The following is a 23,027-nucleotide window of genomic DNA, read 5'->3' as shown; positions in this document are numbered from 1 at the left end:
TCATACTGTGATAATAGTTGGTAAATATTGACTTTTTTTATTAAAGACCACGGTAGAATGTTTTAAAATAATGACACATTACATTTCTGCAGTATCTCTAATTCTCTATTTTTCTCAGTTCCCTATATAGTGAAGTAAAGTTTTGGAGTAAACTATAGCACCTTTCACAAAAAAGTAGCAGGGGATCTGATAATGCCTACCAGTGTGGTTTCTTTGACTAATGGTGCTTTTGCATTGCTAAAATAGCTCCAAGCCATTAAACATCAAGTTTTAAGAGAGGAGAGAAAAAAAGATTAAAAGTGATGGATTATGCCTTCAAAGGATTCATTAATATTAATATAATAAATACTGGTGCTGCCTGTATAGTGTAACAGCAAATAAACCATTGAACCAGTGAGAGATGCCCTGTGGCTAAAGGTTCATGAATCTCAAGGAGTAAATTTTGTAAAACTTCTGTCGGTTCCATGTCAATAGAAAAAAAATTCCTCCCAACTTTTGCCTGCTGTATTACCATCACTACTGTGAAGGGAATATGCTCTATTTTACATAATGGTTCTAATTTAATAAAATACCTTTTTGGAAGATCCGTACTACATAAGAACAACAGAATATGGCTAATAAATATGCAGAATACTGTGTCCCAGTTGTACACCTTATCAACTGGTACTTTAAGTAAACATGCAAATAATTAGATGCAATGCATTTAAAAAGTGGTGTGTTTCCTTTTGTGTAGCACCACACAAGTTCTGGAGATAGAATACTAGGTGTTCTAACCATCAAAGATATCTGTATGTGCAGCTGTCTTCCCTATAGTCAACTTTAAACAATTACAACTCATGACAAAGAGAATTAACTCTCTCTCTGCATATTCTTCTGCCGTAATCAAAGTCAGATGTTGTGGTAGCTGTTCAGTTAGACGGTCGGATTTGGAGGACACGGCTCGTGTAAATGAACACATTAACACACACAAAAACATACACGATAGCTATTCATTTTCAATTGTGCTTATAGCTCCTTTCACTCCCAAAGATCACAAAGTGCTTCACAAGCTGTAGGCAATTCCAAGCTATCTTGTGCAAGTGTACGTGGTAGGGAAAGAGAAAAGGCAGAAAGAACCTTTTATTCTCTGGACTCCCCCTGCACAAAAGCAGGCCAAGATACAAACCTAGTACGTTGATGTAGCTGACAAGGCTTGGAGTTGTAATAAAGATCAGAGCAATATCAAAAGTCACTTTCATTTTTTAAAAACTGATTTTAATCTGAAACATTTGGATTGAAGTTTTCAAAAGTGACTGATGATTTTGGATGCCTCCATTTTTAGGCTCTCAACTTAAGGCACCTGAAAGGAGCCTGATTTTCAGAAAGCTGAGTGCACATTTTGAAAATCAGGCCTGTCTGTGGGGTCTCAAGTTGGGCACCCAACAGCTAAGGCACCTAAAAATGAGTCACGCTTGGAAAAAATTGGCTTGGAATTTTAGCAATATCAGCCTAAGATCTTAATGCTGTACATCGAATCCCAGCTCTAACTTGGAGCAACCTCAGGAATGACAGGATGAAAGGGTTAATAATGAAATCCATCTAATGAAAAGAAAACCAGAGTACAAAAATACTGACCCTTACCGAAGATTAACTTTGCAGGGAAGCTAGGAAGAAGGTCAGTTCTAATTTAATAACATTTTATTTTAATTTGCTATCTGTAGAGGTCAGTATAACCTAGGACATTAGGAATAATGCTGTACATGAAGTGGTGATTTTTCACCCAGTCTTAAATGACATTTGTGAACAGCTTTCAGTGAGGATCCTTTTTTGAGACCAGTTTTCAGTGCATTAGAAAAACAACATAGCTGTTGCATTTGCACCTGACGCAAAGCTAACTCAAGTCAGTGGAGAGACTCCGATTTATTTCAGTGAGGTTTGGATGAGTCCTTGAGTGAGCTGATACACTAATAGTAAACAATAGAAAATCCCTCCTTTGGCTTTCCCAGTATGTTGTAGTTTCTCCGTGTTTGTCTCTTAGATCCTCTTAGATCCTAAGTGAAATGACTTATGCACATGCTTCACTTTTAAGCATGTATGTAGTCCCACTGCCTTTACCAGGACTGCTCAGATCTTTGTAGGATCATAGATTCATAGATTCTAGGGTCAGAAGGGACCAATGTGATCATCTAGTCTGACCCCCTGCACAAAGCAGGCCACAGAACCCTACCCATCCACTTCTATAACAAACCCCTAACCTATGCCTGAGTTATTGAAGTCTTCAAATTGTGGTTTGAAGACCTCAAGCTGCAGAGAATCCACCAGCAAGTGACTCATGCCCCACGCTGCAGGGGAAGGCGAATAACCTCCAGGGCCTCTGCCAGTCTGCCCTGGAGGAAAATTCCTTCCCGACCCCAAATATGGCGATCAGCTAAACCCTGAGCATGTGGGCAAGACTCACCAGCCAGCACTCATAAAAGAATTCTCTGCAGTAACTCAGATCCCATCCCATCCAACATCCCATCACCAACCACTGGGCATACTTATCTGGTGATAATCAAAGATCAGTTGCCAAAATTAGGCTCTCCCATCATACTATCCCTTCCGTAAACTTATCAAGCTTAGTCTTAAAGCCAGATATGTCTTTTGCCCCCACTACTCCCCTTGGAAGGCTGTTCCAGGACTTCACTCCTCTAATGGTTAGAAACCTTCGTCTAATTTCAAGTCTAAACTTCCTAGTGTCCAGTTTATACCCATTCGTTCTCATATCTACATTGGTACTAAGCTTAAATAATTCCTCTCCCTCCCTAATATTAATCCCTCTGATATATTTATAAAGAGCAAGCATATCCCCCCTCAGCCTTCTTTTGGCTAGATTAAACAAGCCAAGCTCTTTGAGTCTCCTTTCATATGACAGGTTTTCCATTCCTCGGATCATCCTAGTAGCCCGTCTCTGAACCTGTTCCAGTTTTAATTCATCCTTCTTAAACATTAGAGACCAGACCTGCACACAGTATTCCAGGTGGGGTCTCACCAGCGCCTTATATAACGGTACTAACACCTCCTTATCTTTGCTAGAAATACCTCGCCTGATGCATCCTAAAACCGCATTAGCTTTTTTAACGGCCATATCACATTGGCTGCTCATAGTCATCCTGTGATCTACCAATACCTCAAGGTCCTTCTCCTCCTCTGTTGCTTCCAACTGATGCATCCCCAATCTATATCTAAAGTTCTTATTATTAATCCCTAAGTGCATGACCTTGCACTTTTCACTATTAAATTTCATCCTATTACTATTACTCCAGTTTACAAGGTCGTCCAGATCTTCCTGTATGATATCCCGGTCCTTCTCCGTGTTAGCAATACCCCCCAACTTTGTCATCCGTGAACTTTATTAGCACATTCCCGCTTTTTGTGCCAAGGTCGGTAATAAAAAGGTTAAATAAGATTGATCCCAGAACCGATCCTTGAGGAACTCCACTAGTAACCTCCTTCCAGCCTGACAGTTCACCCTTCAGTACGCCCCATTGTACTAACCAGTTCCTTATCCACGTAACGTAACCAGTTCCTTATCCACCTTTCAATTCTCATATTGATCAGGAGCTTAGATTGTAAACTTTCAGAGCAGGAACTGACTTCATTTTCAGTCAGTGTCCAAACCACTACCAGCATACAAGAAAAGTCATAATACAGTTACTTAGGCCAGTCTAAAATACAGACCTATGTCGATATAGCTACATCGCTCGGGGGTGTGAAAAATCCACACCCCTGAGTGACATAGTTATACTGATCTTCACCACCACCATCTGTGAATATCAAACATTGCACATTTATTACTTGCTTCCAAATTATACATGAAGATGCAAGACATTCTATGAGAAGCATACTTCTTTTTTCATCATTATTGTAGGTAATGGAATGATTACCTACTGCTGCAAGTTAAGCAACTAAGTGCCATATAAACAGAAAATATTCAGGCTGATTAAGTTTATTGGATTTGTACATCTCTGAATGTTCATTGGAGCTGTGCTGCTAATTCCAAGTGCATTTTGAGCAGCTACCCCAGATTGCATGGAAACAAATTAGGCATGTAGCTGGAAAATATGGTGGGGGTAGATCTGTTAACTCAAGACTGGGGAACCTGCAGTTACCTGGATTCTCATGATTATCTGAGTGCTACAGTTTCCAAGTGATGACATTATTTAAATGATAGGCAAGGGCATTAACTTACTTGCAGATATCTGCTTTCTAATTGAAGCATGTAATATAGATCAGCTTTCTAGTTCCACCTGCCTCACTCCCAACAAATACACACCTGGAAATCCTGCAGAGCCCTTGTAGCACATAATTACTGCCATAAAGTGGCTACTGCAGGGTAAAAGGAAGAATAGAGCATGTTGTGTTAACTCCATTTCTCCTACCACTGCATGTGAGGCTTTTCTGTCCTATTTTATTTTGATTTGCTCTTCTTCACACCTCATAGCATAGGGGGAGTATAGGGCTCATAATCGGAGTTATGGGTGCTCTCCTAGACCTTTTTTTACTGGGGGAAATGAGAAATCTGACTTGCACAGCTTCCTACAATGAGCAGCTTTTTCAGACTAAAAATATTCACTGCCTATTTCAAAGACCAGAAGATATGTCAAAAAATCCTTGATCCCTGGGTTAGTTCTAAAATGGAATGGCACTTGCAACCTTAACTGTGGAGCCATAATCACTGGGTGAGCATGGATGTTATGTATGCAGTTCTTGGAATTAATATTTAATAATCACTGCACAACGTGCACTACATTTTGGTGGGGCCATGTACAGCTAAATGGAAAACTTAACTTGATGCTCTCTAGCCCTATCATAGTAATTTATATCTGCATAGAGTGCGTGCATTTTTATGCTGCACAGCTTTAAGAGATTGGTGTAAGACAAGTACTGTAGCTCTTGAGATGCACTTTCAGTGCATTCATTTGAATTTCACTTTGTGGTTTTAATTCAGTGCCAACAGTCATTTTGAATTAGTTTTATGGAAAAATAACTTCATAAACATTGACTAACTTTCCCTTAGGCATATGTCATATTTTAAATTACTTCTCTGTTATAGAAAACAAATATTTAACATCCCCACAGTCATTTTTAAGCATACTAAATTTTAGGAAAAAGATATTTGGTGAAATTTTCAAAAGTTCATAAATTACTTAGGAGCCTAAATCCCATTTCAGAAGTGTCTAAATCCCATTGAAAGGCTCTTTTGAAAATTATATCCATGGTCTTTTAATTCCATGTTTTGTTGTGGAAGTTCAATGGGAAACGGTGTTTAGCATTTTTGAAAATCAGACCACCTATTTAATGGCTAAATATGTATCTAGAAATTGAATTTATACAGTTTTTTAAAATATCTTTGCCATGTGTATATCTAATAGCAGGTATATACGCATTTATTGCATTCAAGGACTTTAACTGTTTGCTTCTGCGTTATTTCTTTCACCCACTCAACTGCCACAAAGATACCATTAATGATTTCCTCGTATTCCTTGCTAATGTTCCTTCAGTTAGTCTCTCTGAGTAAAATCTAATCTAGCTGTCAGAGATGGCAATATAATTACAATAATTCTGTAATTGTGCCATTTGAGGCCCTGTAGTCACTGAAAAAAAATGACAGAGCAAGTATATTCTAGAGTAATTCATCTTCAAGCTCTATACAGTAAAATCTTTCCTCCACTGGAGAAATGGAAAATAAAATACTGGAAGAAGAGTGATTTTTCTTTTTTGGAAGTAAGCTACTGTAAGCACAGTTTCCCTTGTGAACAGAGCATATTGATGTGCAGTGTTATACTTACACTATTTATATAGGCACATAATTGTTTTCTTTACAAAACATTCTGGATTCTCTGAGATCTTTTCTTTATAATTGTAATTCAGGGCTTCCCTGGGGTTTGGTGATATACTGATTTTTTTTTTTTAAAACATGTAAAACAGATTATATTTTCTTATTGTTCCTTGTTGTATAATCTCTTTACATGTGCTATGCATCTCACTTGAATCCTTCACATGCACGAGTGGTGATAGCAGCCTTATGGAGGATGTAGGGGCCTCCAAGGCTAATGTAGGTTGGTGATCCATGAGTACCACTGAGGCTCACTGAGTAGACAGGCAGAGCAGAAAACTCTCTGCACAGGTTTCAAGTTCACCTTTTGAGTGCGCCACAAGCCCCATTCCTTGTGGCCCTGAGCCTCCTGGCAGAGATAGCACCATAGTGGAGTTATGTTAGTCCAATCACCATTACCCTCATTCACGATTTTCTGCAAGATCTTAGCAAGGAGGCTGGAAATAGTAACTGATTCCCATATCTGCCCCTCCCCTGTCCCATCCAACATGTCCCACTAGGCCAGCTGAGTCCACACCAGGATCTCCTTCAAGTGTAGAGATAGGAAGATAGGGGAGTCATGCTGACTCTACTCCTCTCCGTCTGGTTGGTTTTGTGAGGTTTTCCTTAACTCTATGCCATGAAGGCAAAGGAAGCATCTGACTCTTGGAAATTAATCAGCATTAATGTTGAATTCCCATTTCTTTCTGCATCCTAGGCTGTTTGTTCAAGATCCTTCCAGATAGTCACTTAAAAGGTCAACTTGAACTGCGGACGCTACTAAGTAGTTAAATCAGTCTCTCTGGTTATTTGATGGCTACATGCATCCGTAGGCGGAGATAGTGTGAACATTGTGGTTTCGCTGATACAGCTTAAAAGTAACAGCATTCATAACGGCATGCAAGAATTTCTGAAGCAACCCTTTTATTAATTAATAGAGTGAAGCATATGGTTTCTCCTCACTAGTTGACGAAGGAAAGGCAGACTCATATCGATTTAATATATCCTCATAGCGTCCTGCTGACTGATGTGATAAGCAGAGGTGCTGGAACAATTTTTACAGGGGGGTACTGAAAGACATTAAATTAAACTGTAAACCCTGTAAATAATGGAAACCACTTCAAACCAAAACCAGGGGATGCTGCCGCATGCCCAGCACTCCTAGTTCCAGCACCTATGGTGATAAACTACTTACAGTGTGCTTAAACCTGAGACATATGACTAGCAGTGAGCATGGACTAAGGAATTGGTCTCAGTTTCCTCTTGTGGTGTGTGTTCAGAAACCCTCATTTCTTGATCACGCAGGGAATTATTAGAGCTGTTCCTTCATTTGCTTAATAACCCCTATACCCCAGGTCTTTCCACTGGATCCCTCTGGAGTCTTTATTTCTGTGACTAGCACAGGATTTTGCTCTGCACCATGTGGGTGTTCTTAGAAAGCCTCTTTGGGTAGGTGCAAGCCACCGTGAACCTCAGAGGGAGCAAAAAAAATGCCGGGCATTTTTACAATATGCATACAGTGTCCGTGACTTCCCAAGTTATCTTTGAATTCAGCCTGAACTGCTGAAAAGGTGGCAGGAGGGAGGGAAAATTCATTCCACCCCTGTGCAGTATTTGTAGCTGTTATGCTGGCACAAAGGAGAAGGAAAGCAACAGTAAGCCTCTTCCTACCCCAACGTTTGTAAGTATTCCTAGTTTAGGGAAGGCGCAGAGCTGATTTGAAAAACTTGCCTCCTAATCGCAACTCTGATAGTGTTCTTCTTACAATGCATGGTGTTCGGGAGGATTTGAACCAGTGCACTAAAATGAATCTTTCCTCTGGATTCCCAAACAAGTTCCATTAATGTACTTAGAAGCTTACAAAGCTCATTTAAAGAGAAACAGCACCCAAAAAAATACAAACCCTGACTCATTACAAGCTTGTGGGAGTGTGTGAGGGGGGGGAGGGGTTTAGGGTGTATTTCTATCAGTTGCCAATTTTAAAATAATTTTGGTTTTTCCAAGGAGTTGACTAAAGCAGTTAGTATCTCTACTTACTGCAGGTTATTTAATTACAACATTTCTGTTAAGAGTGTTTAGTCAAGTTGCAGAGAGTGACCTATTGTACGTACTGCAGTTTATCCTATTTAAGAGAAAATTAGATAGAAATTAACACTGTAACTTCTGTTAAGTGAAACAGTGTAGTTCTGCCTCTCAACCCAATGCCTCCTTTCATGCCCACTGCTATCAGCCCTAATTAGCTTTTAGCAGAAATTTCATGTAACTGTTGGCTGCTGTTGCAGGCAGTTTCCAGGAAGAGTAAATATTTATTTTTAAGACAGGCTTCATTTTGCGCACGAGGCGCTCATATCATTTAAGGAACAATCTGGTTTATGTTGACTGCAATTAAATCTAGCGTTGAGCTTTAAAAGTAACAGAAATCCCTTGTAAATGTGCAGTGATAGTAGGAGGTATAACTGGGGACCCTAGAGCTCTGTTTTCATTAGAACGATTTGCTCATTTGCCTTTCGTCTGAGGGCCCATTTTCAGCATAAAGGAACAAAAGTGACTTTCTGAGAAATCATGGTTTTGGGAGCCCTTAACCCTCCTTTGCACATACAGACTGGCATGATGCCATCTGACACTAGTAGGGACCACAGAGAGGAAATTCACAACCTGATTTCCCCACTCCTATTGGCAGCAACATTTTTCTGGCTCAAGCAGCGATGTTCAATTTAGTAATATGAAGTTATTACCCTTGTCGAGTACACAACAGCTTCAAATAGCTGCGTGATGTTTTTTCAACCAGTTTCTATTCAGACTCTTTAGAATACAACTGCTCTTATCCTCCCCACATGACTAGTATGTGGGGAAAAGCCAACCAACAGGAGTTCTGCACATGGATGGAGGGCAGTAGAATTGTCCTTAGGCAACATACGCTTCTGAAAATCCAATTTAAACATTAAGCTGCTCAAGAGCTTGAGGTTAGCACATGCTTTTAAGTGCCTTGCTGGATCAGGCCCTTAAACTGGTGAATGAAGGGAAGAAAAGAAATCCCCAGTTGCACCATTGATAAAATAGAGCAAAGACTTGATGCAAGGGGCTCAACTTAAATTCCCTCCACATACGTGGAGGGATGCAGTATCCTCCTGCCAGGCCATAGAGGAGAATATCTTCAGCTACTGTCATAAACAGATAGCTAAGGGTTAATGTCTCTTTCACCTGAAGCACCTGACCAGAGGACCAATCAGGAAACCGGATTTTTTCAACTCTGGGTGGAGGGAAGTTTGTGTCTGAGTCTTTGTTTTCTGTCTGCCTGCTTTCTCTGAGCTTTGGAGAAGTAGTTCTGCTTTCTAATCTTCTGTTTCCAAGTTGTGAGTACCAAAGAGTTTGTTTCTTTTGTATTTACATGAATATAGTGGCTGGAGTGCTTTGATTTGTATTCTTTTTGAATAAGGCTGTTTATTCAATATTCTTTTAAGCAATTGACCCTGTATTTGTCACCTTAATGCAGAGAGACTATTTGTATGTATTTTTCTTTCTTTCTTATATAAAGCTTTCTTTTAAGACCTGTTGAAGTTTTCTTTACTGGGAAACTTCAGGGAAATTGAGTCTGTACTCACCAGGGAATTGGTGGGAGGAAGAAGTCAGAGGGAGGTCTGTGTGTGTTGGATTTGTTCGCCTGACTTTGCATACCCTCTGGGTTGGAGGGGGGAAGGGAGATTGACTCGGTGATTCTGGTTTCCAGGACTGGGAACGGAGAGGGGGAGTCACTCTGTTTGGATTCGCAGAGCTCGTGTCTGTGTGTCTCTCCAGGAGCACCTGGAGGGGGGAAGGGGAAAAGGATTATTTCCCTTTGTTGTGAGACTCAAGGGATTTGGGTCTTGGGGTCCCCAGGGAAGGTTTTTCAGGGGGACCAGAGTGCCCCAAAACACTCTAATCTTTTGGGTGGTGGCAGCAAGTACCAGGTCCAAGCTGGTAACTAAGCTTGGAGGTTTTCATGCTAACCCCCATATTTTGGACGCTAAGGTCCAAATCTGGGACTAAAGTTATGACAGCTACAGACTTGCCATAGTGCACCATCAGCATCCTTTCTCACTGAGTCCTAGTCTACATGGCTCACCAGATAACTAAAGGAAGCAAAACCACCCAGGGCCCCCATAAGGGGGCTTCAACATCAGCATGGGGGCATGTTAATGACTAGGTTGGCATAATCCCTGATCGCTCAACCAGGGAAGTTTTGCAGGGTTAATGAGGAAACAGTGCCACATCTTTAGCTATCCCTACACCATGCCCTAGATAAGAGTCCGTGCAAGGTTGCTGAGAAGACAATTCAACCTCTGCAGAACTCTGTATTTCTGGGTTTCCAGGGAAAAGTTTGGGTAGTGCTCTCAATTAGTGTCCAGTGTACAAATCTGAGTGGCTGACAGAGAAGCGCTCACCCAATGTAAATGTTGATACTCCTTTTAGGATTGCAGTTTCAAACAAATTTTTTGTTATGTATCATTAAAGCAAAGTCTCCCAAGTTATTTTTTATCTTTATTTTAGAGAAGGCTCAAAATGTTTCTTATAATTACTGAAGATGCTAATCATAATCAAGTGCTAGTAAGTTATTTACATTTTGAATAGAAATCTCTTGATTTAATACAAATTATTAATATTGCCAATGAACATATTTTAAGTGATTTAATGTAGGAAGAAAGAGCTGGGGAAGCTTTGACAGTTGTTTTTTACCTTGCAAAAAAAGCAGAAAAATGCCATTTTCCATGGATATTTGTTTCTCTGTGGTAAAGAAATTTCCATTGAAGTTGCTGGCCAAACTGGTAATGGAATAAGCTTTTTTCTGAATGATCTGATACACTGTATGCTTTATGTCATGGATCATAGTTATGCTCTGAATTGCCTTATTGACGTATGGGACAGCAGGAAATAAATGGAAAAGAGAGAATTATCAGGGAAAATTTTACATTTGAAAGTTTCCCATGTGGATGTCTCTTTCCAGGTTGTTTGGCATAACACTGTTATGTTTTCCATATAAAAAAAGAACATGTATTTCACTAAGGATTACTTATTTTCGATTAAAGAAAACAGCCAATCAAAGGAAGAACAGTGATAAAACCTTCATGACAGCAGTCTCTTCTCACTTCCTTAGACCCTTACTCTCAAATTGCCTGACAGTCTTACCTACAGCACACAGGTAGGCAGAGATTGACATGCCATTTAATTTAATGATGCAGCACACAGAAAACCATAGCTAAATATACACCACAAGCACTTTATATCCAATACAGCATTTGGTACAAACTGATTATATAGGCTCATCATATGGTGAGGATAATAATCTTTTCTTCTACTCATATCTCAGGACAATGTAAACAGAAGCCTCTAGAGTTAGACATTTTAAAATCAGCAGCTCCAGATAACTTTCATCTAAGAGGTCTAAAAGAGCTTGTTCAGGAGCTCGCTGGAACATTAATGGTGATTTTTAAGAAGTCTTGGAGCACTGAGAAAGTTCCAGAAGACTAGAAGAAAGCTAATGTGCCAATTTTTAGAAAAGGTAAAGCCTTGGTCATTATAGGCTCGTCAGCATGACATAGATCCTGGGCAAGATAATGGAGCTGCTGATATGGGACTCGATTAATAAAGAACTAAAGGAGGGTAAAGGAATTCATGCAAATCAGCATGGATTTACGGAAAAATAGATCCTGTCAAACTAATTTGATATCTTTTTTGAGATTACAAGTTTTATTAATGAAGGTAATAGTGTTGACATAATATATTAAGACTTCTGGAAGGTGTTTGACTTGGTACTGCACGACATCTTAATTTTTAAAAGCTAGAACAATATGAAATTAACATGGCACACATTAAATGGATTAAAAACTGGCTAACTGAATGTAATTGCAAATGGAGAGTCATAATCAAGTGGGTCTGTTTCCAGTGGGGTCCTACACAAATTGGTTCTTTGCCCTGGGCTATTTAACATTTTTTGTCAATGACCTGGAAGAAAACATAACATCGTTTCTGATAAAGTTTACAATGACACACAAATTGGGGGTGTTGTAAATAATGAAGAGAACAGATCACTGATTTAGAGCAATCTGGATCCCTTGGTTAACTGGGCAAAAGTAAACAATGTATGTTTTAATGTGCTTAAATGTAAATGTATACATTTAGGAACAAAGAATGTAGCTGATCCTTACATGATGAGGGACTCTATTCTGGAAAAGAGTGACTCTGAAAAAGATTAGGGAGTCACGGTGATAATCAGCTGAAAATGAATTCCCAATATGTTGCTCTGACCAAAAGAGCTAATGTGATCCCAGAATGCATAAACGGGAATCTTGAATAGGAGTAAAGAGGATATTTTACCTCTGTATTTGGCACTGGTGTGACCACTACTGGAATACTGTGTCCAGTTCTAGTGCCCACAATTCAAGAAGGATGTTGGTTAATTGGAGAGGGTTCAGAGAAGAGCCATGAGAATGATTAAAGGATTAGAAAACATGCCTTTTAATGATAAACTGTAGGAGCTCAATGTATTTAGCATAAGAAAGAGAAGGTTAAGGGGTGACTTGATTACATTTTGTAAGTATCTACATGGGAAACACATTTTAATAATGGGTTCTACAATCTATCAGAGAAGGTATATCATGATCCAATGGCTGGAAGGTGAAGCTAGACAAATTCAGACTGGGAATAAGGTGTAAAATTTTAATAGTGAGAGTAATTAACCATTGGAACAATTTACCGAGGGTTGTGGTTGATTCTCCATCACTGACAATTTTTAAATCAAGATTGCCTGTTTTTCTAAAAGATATGCTCTAGGAATTATTTTGGGGAAGTTGTGTGGCCTGAGTCACAGGAGATCAGACTAGATGATCACAGTGGTTTCTTCTGGCTTATGAATTTATATTACACTTTAAAAGGAATAATGCATTTCATAAAAGTAGGAAACATTGCATGGCTGAGGAACAAAGAGAAATCAATATTGATCAATATTTATTTACCTATTTCCAAAACAACATAACAAAGAGTTCTGGTGTGAAATAGAGACAGCAGCTTGAGCTGGCATGGTGCTAAACTCATGGTTTTCAAATCAGTACAAGCACAGCTCTTCTTGTTGCTAATTTTTAGCCAACAAAATTTTCTTCTGCCAAAAGAAAAAGAAACTTCCAGCACGTCCCTGCGGCCCGCCACTTCCCACAGCTCTCAATGGCCAGGAAAGGTGGACCCTAGTCACTGGGAGCTGTGGGGGACTGTTCCTGTGGATGGTCAACATCATCAAAATGTTTTACAGCCTGCAATCAGCTTATCCTGATGGGCCGCAGTTGCTCACCACTGGCTTAAGTCGGTTGCTGAATTGGAGCCTATCTCCTCTCTCTTCAGTTGAGTTACACCAAAAATGACATTGACCATGTGTTCTGATTCATGATTTTCTTCCTAACCACATTAGATAGTACAGTCAATTCTTAGCATGGGGCAGCAGAATGTAACTGGCTGTATGTTTCCTTACAACAGTGTTCTGTCAATGGCAATGATAACGATATATGGTGTGGGGGGGGGGTTCATAGAAAATTGGCAAGCATGCTAGTCTTTCTGAAATGATTTCATTTCAGCGTAGCGAAATGTTTGCCTAATTTTAAACTGATTCCTCTTGTAGTAAATATATCAAGGCATTTGACTCTGCTTTTCAAATTCCATTTTAGGGTAAGATGGTGAAAGGAATGGGTGGTGCTATGGACTTGGTGTCTAGTGCACAAACCAAAGTGGTCGTCACCATGGAGCACTCAGCCAAGGTAAAGCTTTTATCTCTTCCTTCTAGATGTTCAGCTCTAAATCAATATTTTGCACTGTAACAAAAAGTTACTTTATCTTTCCTGTGGAGATTCTTGAGAATGTTGCTGTTAGTTGAAATAGAAGTACTTAACGAGTGTTTAGGACACTTCTTTCTTTCTTGGGTACAAATCTTTTGACTTAAAAAATTTAGTAATTTTAAATCACATACATTCTTGAGTGATTTTATGTAATTTTAATGTTTGTGCAAAGTGCTGGATCTACAGCAGATGCTATCGATGGTACTTGTTCTTCACCTTACAGCCGACTGGAAAAATGAAGTTTCACTGTGAGGAAAAGAAATTTGCCATTGAAATGGCTGTCCAAATTAATAATGACAGCTCAATGAAAGAAACCTTATCTGCATGATTTCATACAGTCTGGTTTTTATTGCTGCATCAGAAATACAAAGTTAAAAACTTTCATTTTTGGTAAACAGTGAATGCTGAGACTCTAGAATAAACAATCCAGGGGTCTAAGTGGCAATCCCTGCACTGTGGGAAACATTACAATATTGATTGGACACTTTGATTGCATAGAAAAGTAGTATGTTGTTTTTTAACTGCTAAAATACTAAAAAACTACCTTTTAAAATTGACAGTTGAACTAAACTTGTAGATGCTGGTAGAATATAGAAAGAAAAAACAAAAACCAAAGTATAGTAAAACAAAGGGATTTTTCCCCATCCTCTAATGTATTCTGGGAGGGTTTTCTTTATCTCCTTTGTCAGAAGCATCAGGGATGACCGGAGATGGGGCGTTGAACGGTCTGGGCCAAGGTTCTGAGGTGGCATTGAGCATTCTCTCACTCAGGTGCCTTCCTGGCTAGTTCTTTTTCAAATGCTAACTGATCATCATATGCACAGTCAGAAAAGAATTTTTCCAAAATTAGATTGGCAGTGACCTTGGTTTTTCACCTTCCTTTGCAATGGGTGAGTCCAGGTCACTTGCCAGGACTGTCTGGGTATATCTCGCGTAATCATTTCCCTTCCATTGCAGAGGCCTTGAGCACTGGTGCACTATGGTCCCTCCTATTATCTGCCAATGTCACATTATTGTCTAGTCTTCTGTGGACTCTAATACTATGGTCTAATTTCTGTTGTTGGATTTAGTACACAGATGCTGGGGGGTGGGGGGCGGAGATCAGATTAGATGATCTGATGGACCCTTCAGGCATTAAACTCTATGACAAAATAACAATGGTAGTTGGTTTGGAAAATGGTTTATAGAATCTTTCACTGGTTTCATTTACTACGGTCTTTCACTGGTTCATATGTGATGAAAGACCGTAGTAAATGAAAACCACCATCACCACATAGCAGTTCAGGGGTTATGTGAAATGAATTGGTGCACTCACTCCATCACTAGGGGTTGTTCCTCAGAAGATGGTTGAAGTAGATTGCTGAAGCATTGTGGGGGAAGTTTACAGCCATTGCCCATGTTGCCTCTGTTCTTTGCATAAAGGATAGTTGACAATCTGGCACCTCAAGCACTAATTAAAAGAAAAATAAATTGTATCAAACCCTGCAAACTTTACAGCGTTATTATATGAATTCTAAAGGCATTATAGTATAAAATAAGCAGCTGAATTGTGGATCAGCATTCACGTCACACTCCCCGTCCGTACACAGCCTTGGCTGGGGAAGCTAATGATCCAACCAGTGGACCAAATTTGGCGATGAATCCTGGTCCTGTGCCACCTGAGGCACGTTGCACATATGCTAAGATGATTATCTCTATTCAAGTCAAAGGGGATAAAGGCCAAATCTTCTGCTCGTATAAATTGGTGCTCCTCCCTTGAAGTCAACAGAGCTGTGTAAATTTGGGCCAAACTCTCCCAGTTGCCTTTACCTGTGAACACTTCACATATGACAGTTCTGTGCTGGGAGTGTTTGTAATATTGAATGTTACATTAGTAGCATGTGTGATGGGTTCCCCCCAGGGTGCCACCTGGAACTGGGTATCACTGAGCCCCCGACCCACCAACCTGTGCTCCCTCTCACATTGTACTGCTGTGACAAACTGTAAAGACCTCCAGCCTGCACTTTCACCAGCATTCATACAGGTAGGGACACACTCAGCTTCCGTTACATGCAGGCTCTCTAACCACCAGTTTCCAGGCCTGGGACCCCAGAGCAGTGTCCTGCACTGGTCAAATCTGGCCAGTATATGGGTTTAATACCCAGACTGCCTCTCCCTCAATGTGAAGAGAACATACACACTTGTGGTGACCAAAAAGAGATTTTCCCCAAGCACTCCAGTCAAAGCTCACTGATTTAGATTAGATTAAAACAAAAACAAGTTTATTAACTGCAAAAGATAGATTTTTAAGTGCTTATAAGGGATAGCAAACAGCTCAAAGCAGATTATCTAGCAAATAAACCCAGCAAATAAACAAAAAATACAAACAAAGCTTAATATACTAAATAGATTGGATATGAATTAGCAGATTCTCACCATAAGAGATGATACAAGCAAGCTGCAGATTCTTAAGGGCAAGCTGCATTTGCTTTCCAGCTTGGAATCCCCAAGTGTTACATACACAGGCTAGAAATCCCTGTAGCCTGGGTCCAACACTTCCCCCAGTTCAGTCTTTGTTCCTCAGGTGTTTCCAGGAGTCTTCTTGTGTAGGAAGTGAAGAACCCCAGATGATATCACTCCTTGCTTTATGTAGCTTTTATATATGGTGGGAATCCTTTGTTCCAAAGCTTGGTTCCCAGTCCAGTCTATTGAAAAATGATGACATCCCAAGATGGAGTCCAACATCATGTGTCCTGTTCACATGTCCTTGTAGAGTCATAGCAGCTATTACTTACAGGCTGTCTGTAGCATTCTCAGGCCTTGGCTACACTGGCGCTTTACAGCGCTGCAAACTTCTCACTCAGGAGTGTGAAAAAAATACCCCCTTGAGTGCTGCAAGATACAGCGCTGTAAAGCGTCAGTGTAAACAGTGCCACAGCGCTGGAAGTGCTGCTCCCAGCGCAGCAAGCTAAACCCCATGAGGAGGTGGAGTACCTGTAGTGCTGGGAGAGCTCTCTGCCAGCGCTGGCACTGAGATGGCAGCGCTTTGAAGTTTCAAGTGTAGCCATACCCTCAGAAAGGCTCACTAGGTGGGAGATAAGCTTCTCTTAAGGACTATTGTTCTTTCTAATGGCCCATTACCCTTTACAACTAGCTATTTAGACTGAAAGCATCTCGTATAGTGGGCATTACCCAGGTGTAGCTACATTTGAAGAAAAGATACATAGTATTTATAACTTCAGATACAAAAAGAATACATGCATGCAAATAGGATAATCATATTCAGCAAATTATAACCTTTCAATAACATCTCACGTGACCCGTCTTGCATAAAATGCATCATAATTATGCTATAACCATATTGTAATAATATCACTATGAAGAATATGTGATGCAGTGTCACAGCATGTATTTAGGGGATTAATTAAGCTTATATTAATTTACCAAATCCAAAGTTTCTTCTTGCATTTTTAATGGATTGTCTATTCATTTATATATTTTGCTAGGGAAGATTTCTAAAATAATAGATTCCTGGCACTCATATTAAGGTGTTGCTCTTTCTCACTGTACCAGCAAAACAGGCTCAATACAGAAATTACCCATGTGAGTTTTCACTTTGTAAACTAACGAAAAGTACGTTGCATAAGATAGTAATCTTGCATATTAAAGTACTTCATATCGATTTTGTTCTAAAATAACTGTCATCTTAGAAATGTTGTTTTATGGGGGGGCAAAAAAGATGATTTTGTACATTCTGCATGGAGCCAGTGAAGAGGCTCAGTGTTTGAAATCTGTAAACTTGCTAATGAGTGCTATATATGAGACCACCTAATTGGTATTTTACAGGACCCCATGATTATTGCTAATGTCACATTTAAGTGTCTGGTACATATTTTGAAGAGAATTGTGGTGCATAAATATCAAGCAAATGAAATAAAATAAGCACTGGTAGTTTTGAAAACAATATTTATAGTGCAAAAGAATACTTCAGCTTCACAGTGAAAATTATATCAAGTATTAGCAAACAGAAATCTTGTTTTATCTTAGAAAGTGTTATAAATGTTTTATACTGTGCTGCACTGCTTTGCAATAGACCATTAATAGAGAAGGGTCATACTCAGACTTGGTTTGGTACTTGCCTTCATGAATTTCCTTGTGATACTTTAAGGCTGCCTGAGAAAACTTCTCTTTACACTCAATTGATGTCAATGAGACGGCTCATGCATTTAAATTGAAAACAGTTGCGGGTACAGATCTGAGTGGAGCACTCAGAAACTTGCAGAATCAAACCCTTAGATTATAAACTCTTCAGAACAGGGACAGTCTCTTACTATGTGTTTATATGTTGCTTAGGATAATGGGGTATCAGTCTTGGCTGGGCCTTTGGGGAACTACGATAAAACTATTCCTGTTAATAAGCAGAAAGATTTTTTAAAGTCTAAATACAGAAGCAAAACATTCTTCCCTTGAGAGGACTCTAGAGTCCAATGCCCCTCTCCCCGATCATTCCTATCAGGGTGTTTTGAAAAAGACTTACAGACCACACACTCTGCACAGATATGGCCCTACCAGAGGCAAAAAAGGCACTTACTCTGTCCCTCATTCAGTGGAATTGCTGTACCGCAGAATGGGCGGGTTTTTAAACCTCAAGATTTTCATTCCGCCATAGACCTGATTGCCCCAGATTCTGAGGCAGCTGAGTAACAAAAGTCTAACTCGATCTACGTTATTAGTATTATGTTGCCTGTGGGCTAGCAACAAATGTGTGTGTTTGGCAAAATTAGGAAAACCTAAGTACAGTAACCTCACTAACACCTATGTAGCAATAGAGAGACTACAGGAGCAGGGAGAACACTGAAGTTGTTCTGTCTCACTGCCATGCAGGGCCGGCCCCAGGCACCAGCATTCTGCAAGGGGCGGCAGTCCCTGTTTTGCCCCCAAGCAGCACACCAAATTGCCGCTGCGGAGGGCGGGGGCAATCCATGTGCCCTTAGAGCGGCAGGCGCGTTTCCGCAGTGAGGGCAATTTGGTGGCAGCTTCTATGTTTAGCTGCCCAGGGTGGCTTCAGCTAAACATAGAAGTTGCCGCTGAATTGCCGCCACTGTGGAAACGCGCCTGCTGGCCTAAAGGCACATGAACTGCCCCCGCTGTCCGTGGTGGCAATTCAGCGCCCTGCTTGGGGCAGTGAAAACTGTAGAGCCAGCCCTGCTGCCATGGACAGTAAGATGGAACTGAGTGGCAGCTGGGATCGCTCCTCCCTCAGAAACAGGAAGACACAAAGGCATGCAAGATGCATGCATGGCCCCAGTGGACACTACTGGTAAAGATTCTGCTTTCCAGTGCACGCATACCAGGAGTGGGCTTCACATGTACAGATACTCAAAGAAGAATCCTCTTAGGGAAGTAGACCAGATAATCTAATTAGTCTTTTTTTCTCCTAAAATCTCTGTTTCTACAACTATAGCCAACCTTTTGTATCTCTGGGATAGCAGAAACCAAAACTTAGTTATGGTCTCGTCTATGTTTTTATTAGGGATTTTGTAACTAGGTCTATAAAAATCAGGAATGCCCTAGAGAATTTGTATAGCAGTAAATAGGAAAGTTAAGTAAATGTAATTTAAAAAAAAAAAATCAAAAAAAAAAAAAAAACCCTTGCGTTCAGGGATTACTTTTCAGCCATGTATAATGGTTCAACAAGACTTCTATATTTTTAAATAGAAGTTTCATGTTTTAACTGAAACAGTGAACTTAAGATGCAGACTTTCAAAAAACAGCCCTACATTGACTGAATAATGTGTTTGTGCATGTGCAAATATATAATGAAAGTGCAAAAATGCATTTGCATGAGCAAAAATCTCGTGTGTGTGCAAATACCCATTTGCATGTGCACATGCATATTCTTCAGTCTCAACTTTTATACAAATGTGCAGATACTGGCCCTGAACTCTCATACCTAACCTCCAGAAGTCAGGACAGTCAGCTCAGGCTGACATTGCATACACAACTCATCCATGTTTATATGTTTAAAATAGTATAAGCAAGATCTCTTTTTGTAAAATTCTTGGGACTGATATACTGCTTTAGCCAATGGGAGTGCTGAAATCTGAGGAGAATGAAAACACAAGAATTGTGCTATTATGAATTGTGGGGTTTTATTTATTCATTCTTAGGTGCATGCAGCGCTGATCTTATGGATCAGCAATGTAGGTGACCGCCCAGGGCGCCATAGTCACGGGGTGCACTATGGTCAAGAAGTTGCAGAAGGGCAATGAGCTCCTAAGTAATGATTATTAGTAAAGCCCACTCAGGAGGCAGGGAGAGGGGATAAAGGAGGCTGTGGTGTTATACCAATATAATAAGATCAGCAGGATTTCATTAAGAGGGATAAGACAAAGATGCCACATTTATTGTAAATATAATAATAAAGCAAAAGATAAAAGTAAACAACGTTGTTTACTTATTTCTATTACTACTTATTTTTTATATATATATATACACACACACACACAATTATTCATTCACACAATTATTCATTCAGGTTCTATATAGGTGTTATAGTTACCATCCTAGAAGTTGCTCATACCAAGTTACTGGCCAGGTATCTTGGTCATGAGGATGGAGCAGAGTCTGTGTCAGATGCACCTGATGCTCCTGGAGGTTGGCAGCAGAACCAGGGACTCGAAATCCTTAGTTTTTAGAATCCATTTTAATAGGAATTAATTCCTATGTTAGTCTATGGGAATCATTTCATCCTGCTGTTGTTGGCTCAGTTAGCAGATGGCACATTCCTGGTGGCTCCACACTGTCTAAAGTGGCACATTCCTTCCAGGTGTTTGGGGTGAATCCCAGTTTACCTTCTGGGGGTTGTCTGGTGGTCCACTTGACACATTTTTCGGCCGATGGATCCTTTCCAGGCTGGCACCTCCTTAACCATTCACGTACATCAAACGTTCATCAACATACATTCCATATCTTAACCATATTTTAATTTACTGTCTCCACCACTTTTGGGGTGTGTGTTAATTCCTATGAGATTCCCAGCCCTGTAATCACAGAGGGTGGGAGTCTGTTTGTTTATATCAATTACAGCTTAAGGCTAGCATAGTCTTTACTTCAAGAACAAAGTCAATTAACTTGTTTGTAAGTTTTACATAGTAATAGAGTATCCTTCACAGGACTGATACAATCAGTGTTTTCTGCAGACAGGAGCCCACAAGCCCCAACAGAAGAACTAAAAGACCTCTGCACTTGGTGAAACTAGGGGGATCACTGTCACTTGATGGAATCATTGTTAGTACCTTCTTTAATATTCCTACATAATCTCCCTTTTGACACTAAGATATGTATGTAATCGTTAGTGTCACTTTCTTTTTAACCTGTTTAAGAGAAGGTACTGTGAGGCAACATGCGTTTGTGATTTCAATTTAGCATACATTTTTTTTATTTGAAAACACATGCCACACATACCAATTATACAAATACAATTTAATATCAAGACTACTATTAAGGGATGTAGCATTACTGATAGGATGCCAGTGGTAGTCGGGAACCATCCAGAGAATATATTATACCAGTGGTAGACTGTAATTTGTTTCTCTGTGGTGGCAATTCGTAACATGTCCCCATTGGCATGTATAATATGAATAGTCCGATTTTCTACTTGGTTATCTGTCTGTTTTAAAAATTGATCACTTCTTTGCTTTTAAATAGGCTATCAGTAAGGTCTTATCATCTAATTTCAAGGTCAATCGAGAAGTCGACCAGCTCAGCTGTTAGTGTTAGCTGGGACTTTTTTGGCCATGGTAAACAGTAAGGGCTTGTCTACATCACAAAGTTGCAGCGCTGGTGAGGGGGTTACAGCGCTGCAACTTAGGAGGTGTACACATCTGCAGGGCACCACCAGCGCTGCAACTCCCTGTTTGCAGCGCTGGCCGTACTCCCGTTTTGTCTCGGGTGTAGAGGATCCAGCGCTGGTGATCCAGCGCTGGTAATCAAGTATAGACACTTACCAGCGCTTTTCTTGACCTCCGTGGGATAAGCAGGTATCCCAGCATACCTGAGGAAGCCTCTGGTAATCAAGCTGGTCTCCTTCCCCGGCTTGCTCTCGTGTTCCCCGAACCCCGAGCAAGCAGGTCTCCTTCCCTGCGGTTTGCAGGGGGGTTCGGGGAACGCGAGAGCAAACCGCGGCGAAGCTGGTCTCCTTCCCCGGTTTGCTCTCGCGTTCCCCGAACAAGCAGGTCTCCTTCCCTACGGTTTGCAGGGTGGTTCGGGGAACGCGAGAGCAAACCGCGGCGAAGCTGGTCTCCTTTCCCGGTTTGCTCTCTCGTTCCCCGAACCCCCGAGCAAGCAGGTCTCCTTCCCTGCGGTTTGCTGGGTGGTTCGGGGAACGCGAGAGCAAACCGGGAAAGGAGACCAGCTTCGCCGCGGTTTGCTCTCGCGTTCCCCGAACAAGCAGGTCTCCTTCCCTGCGGTTTGCAGGGGGGTTCGGGGAACGCGAGAGCAAACCGCGGCGAAGCTGGTCTCCTTTCCCGGTTTGCTCTCGCGTTCCCCGAACCCCCTTTGAAGCCGCCGAACAGCGCTGCAGTGTGGCCACATCTAACACCACTTGCAGCGCTGGTTGCTGTAAGTGTGGCCACTCTGCAGCGCTGGCCCTATACAGCTGTACTAATACAGCTGTAACAACCAGCGCTGCAAAATTGTAGATGTAGACATACCCTAAGTGTGATTTTTAGTAAAAACAGTACTGACATTCATCTACTGTGGGGCTGCTAACACTCTGTCCCTTGATCTATGATCATTACAGTAGTTGTTGTCATGGTAGGGCACAAGTGATCTGTTGCAAACAGACCAAACAATTATAACCAGGTGAATATAACTAAAACCATTACAATTGACTAAACACGAGATATAACCTAAACACAATTATAGTTATAATAATTGGGAATACAATAAAACATAACCATTACAATAATTGGATACATTGACACATAAGATGAGGCCCAAGTTTGATGCTGCAATAGCCATCAAACAATAAAAGTTACTGAGGTCAGGACCTCCTTAAGCACACACAACAAATAAAATTTTGTAGGAGGACCACAGTTGTCATGCAAGGTTAAGCTGATTTGGACTTAAACTAACATTTAGTTGCTAAAATGTTGCAGAATTCCCTATTTTTAACAGTTGTACTTGAGAAGTTTTGGGGGACCTGAAAGATGGGGCCCTGCAATTATGGGCCAAGGTCTTACAGGTTATGAGGGCCCAAGAACTACCCTTTAGGGCTTGGGGAAGTAGAACCAGAGTGCATAGAGGAAAGTGTGGAATTAACAATACAAGCAAATGTAAACCTGATGCACTGG

General features: G+C 40.6%; 1 protein-coding gene across 1 annotated transcript in view; it reads left to right on the top strand.

Annotated features, from left to right (window-relative positions):
- OXCT1 (3-oxoacid CoA-transferase 1) overlaps window positions 1-23,027 on the top strand; it is a 154,901-nt gene that overhangs the window by 106,545 nt on the left and 25,329 nt on the right. Inside the window, exon 14 of the mRNA XM_050947017.1 lies at window positions 13,525-13,614. Within this exon, the coding sequence (XP_050802974.1) occupies window positions 13,525-13,614 (90 nt within the window). The remainder of the gene's footprint in view (window positions 1-13,524; window positions 13,615-23,027) is intronic.

Source organism: Gopherus flavomarginatus, chromosome 3 (assembly GCF_025201925.1).
Source record: "Gopherus flavomarginatus isolate rGopFla2 chromosome 3, rGopFla2.mat.asm, whole genome shotgun sequence".
Lineage (NCBI taxonomy): Eukaryota > Metazoa > Chordata > Testudines > Testudinidae > Gopherus > Gopherus flavomarginatus.
Note: the sequence above shows the minus strand (reverse complement) of the source record. Positions and strands in the feature narration are given on the sequence as shown.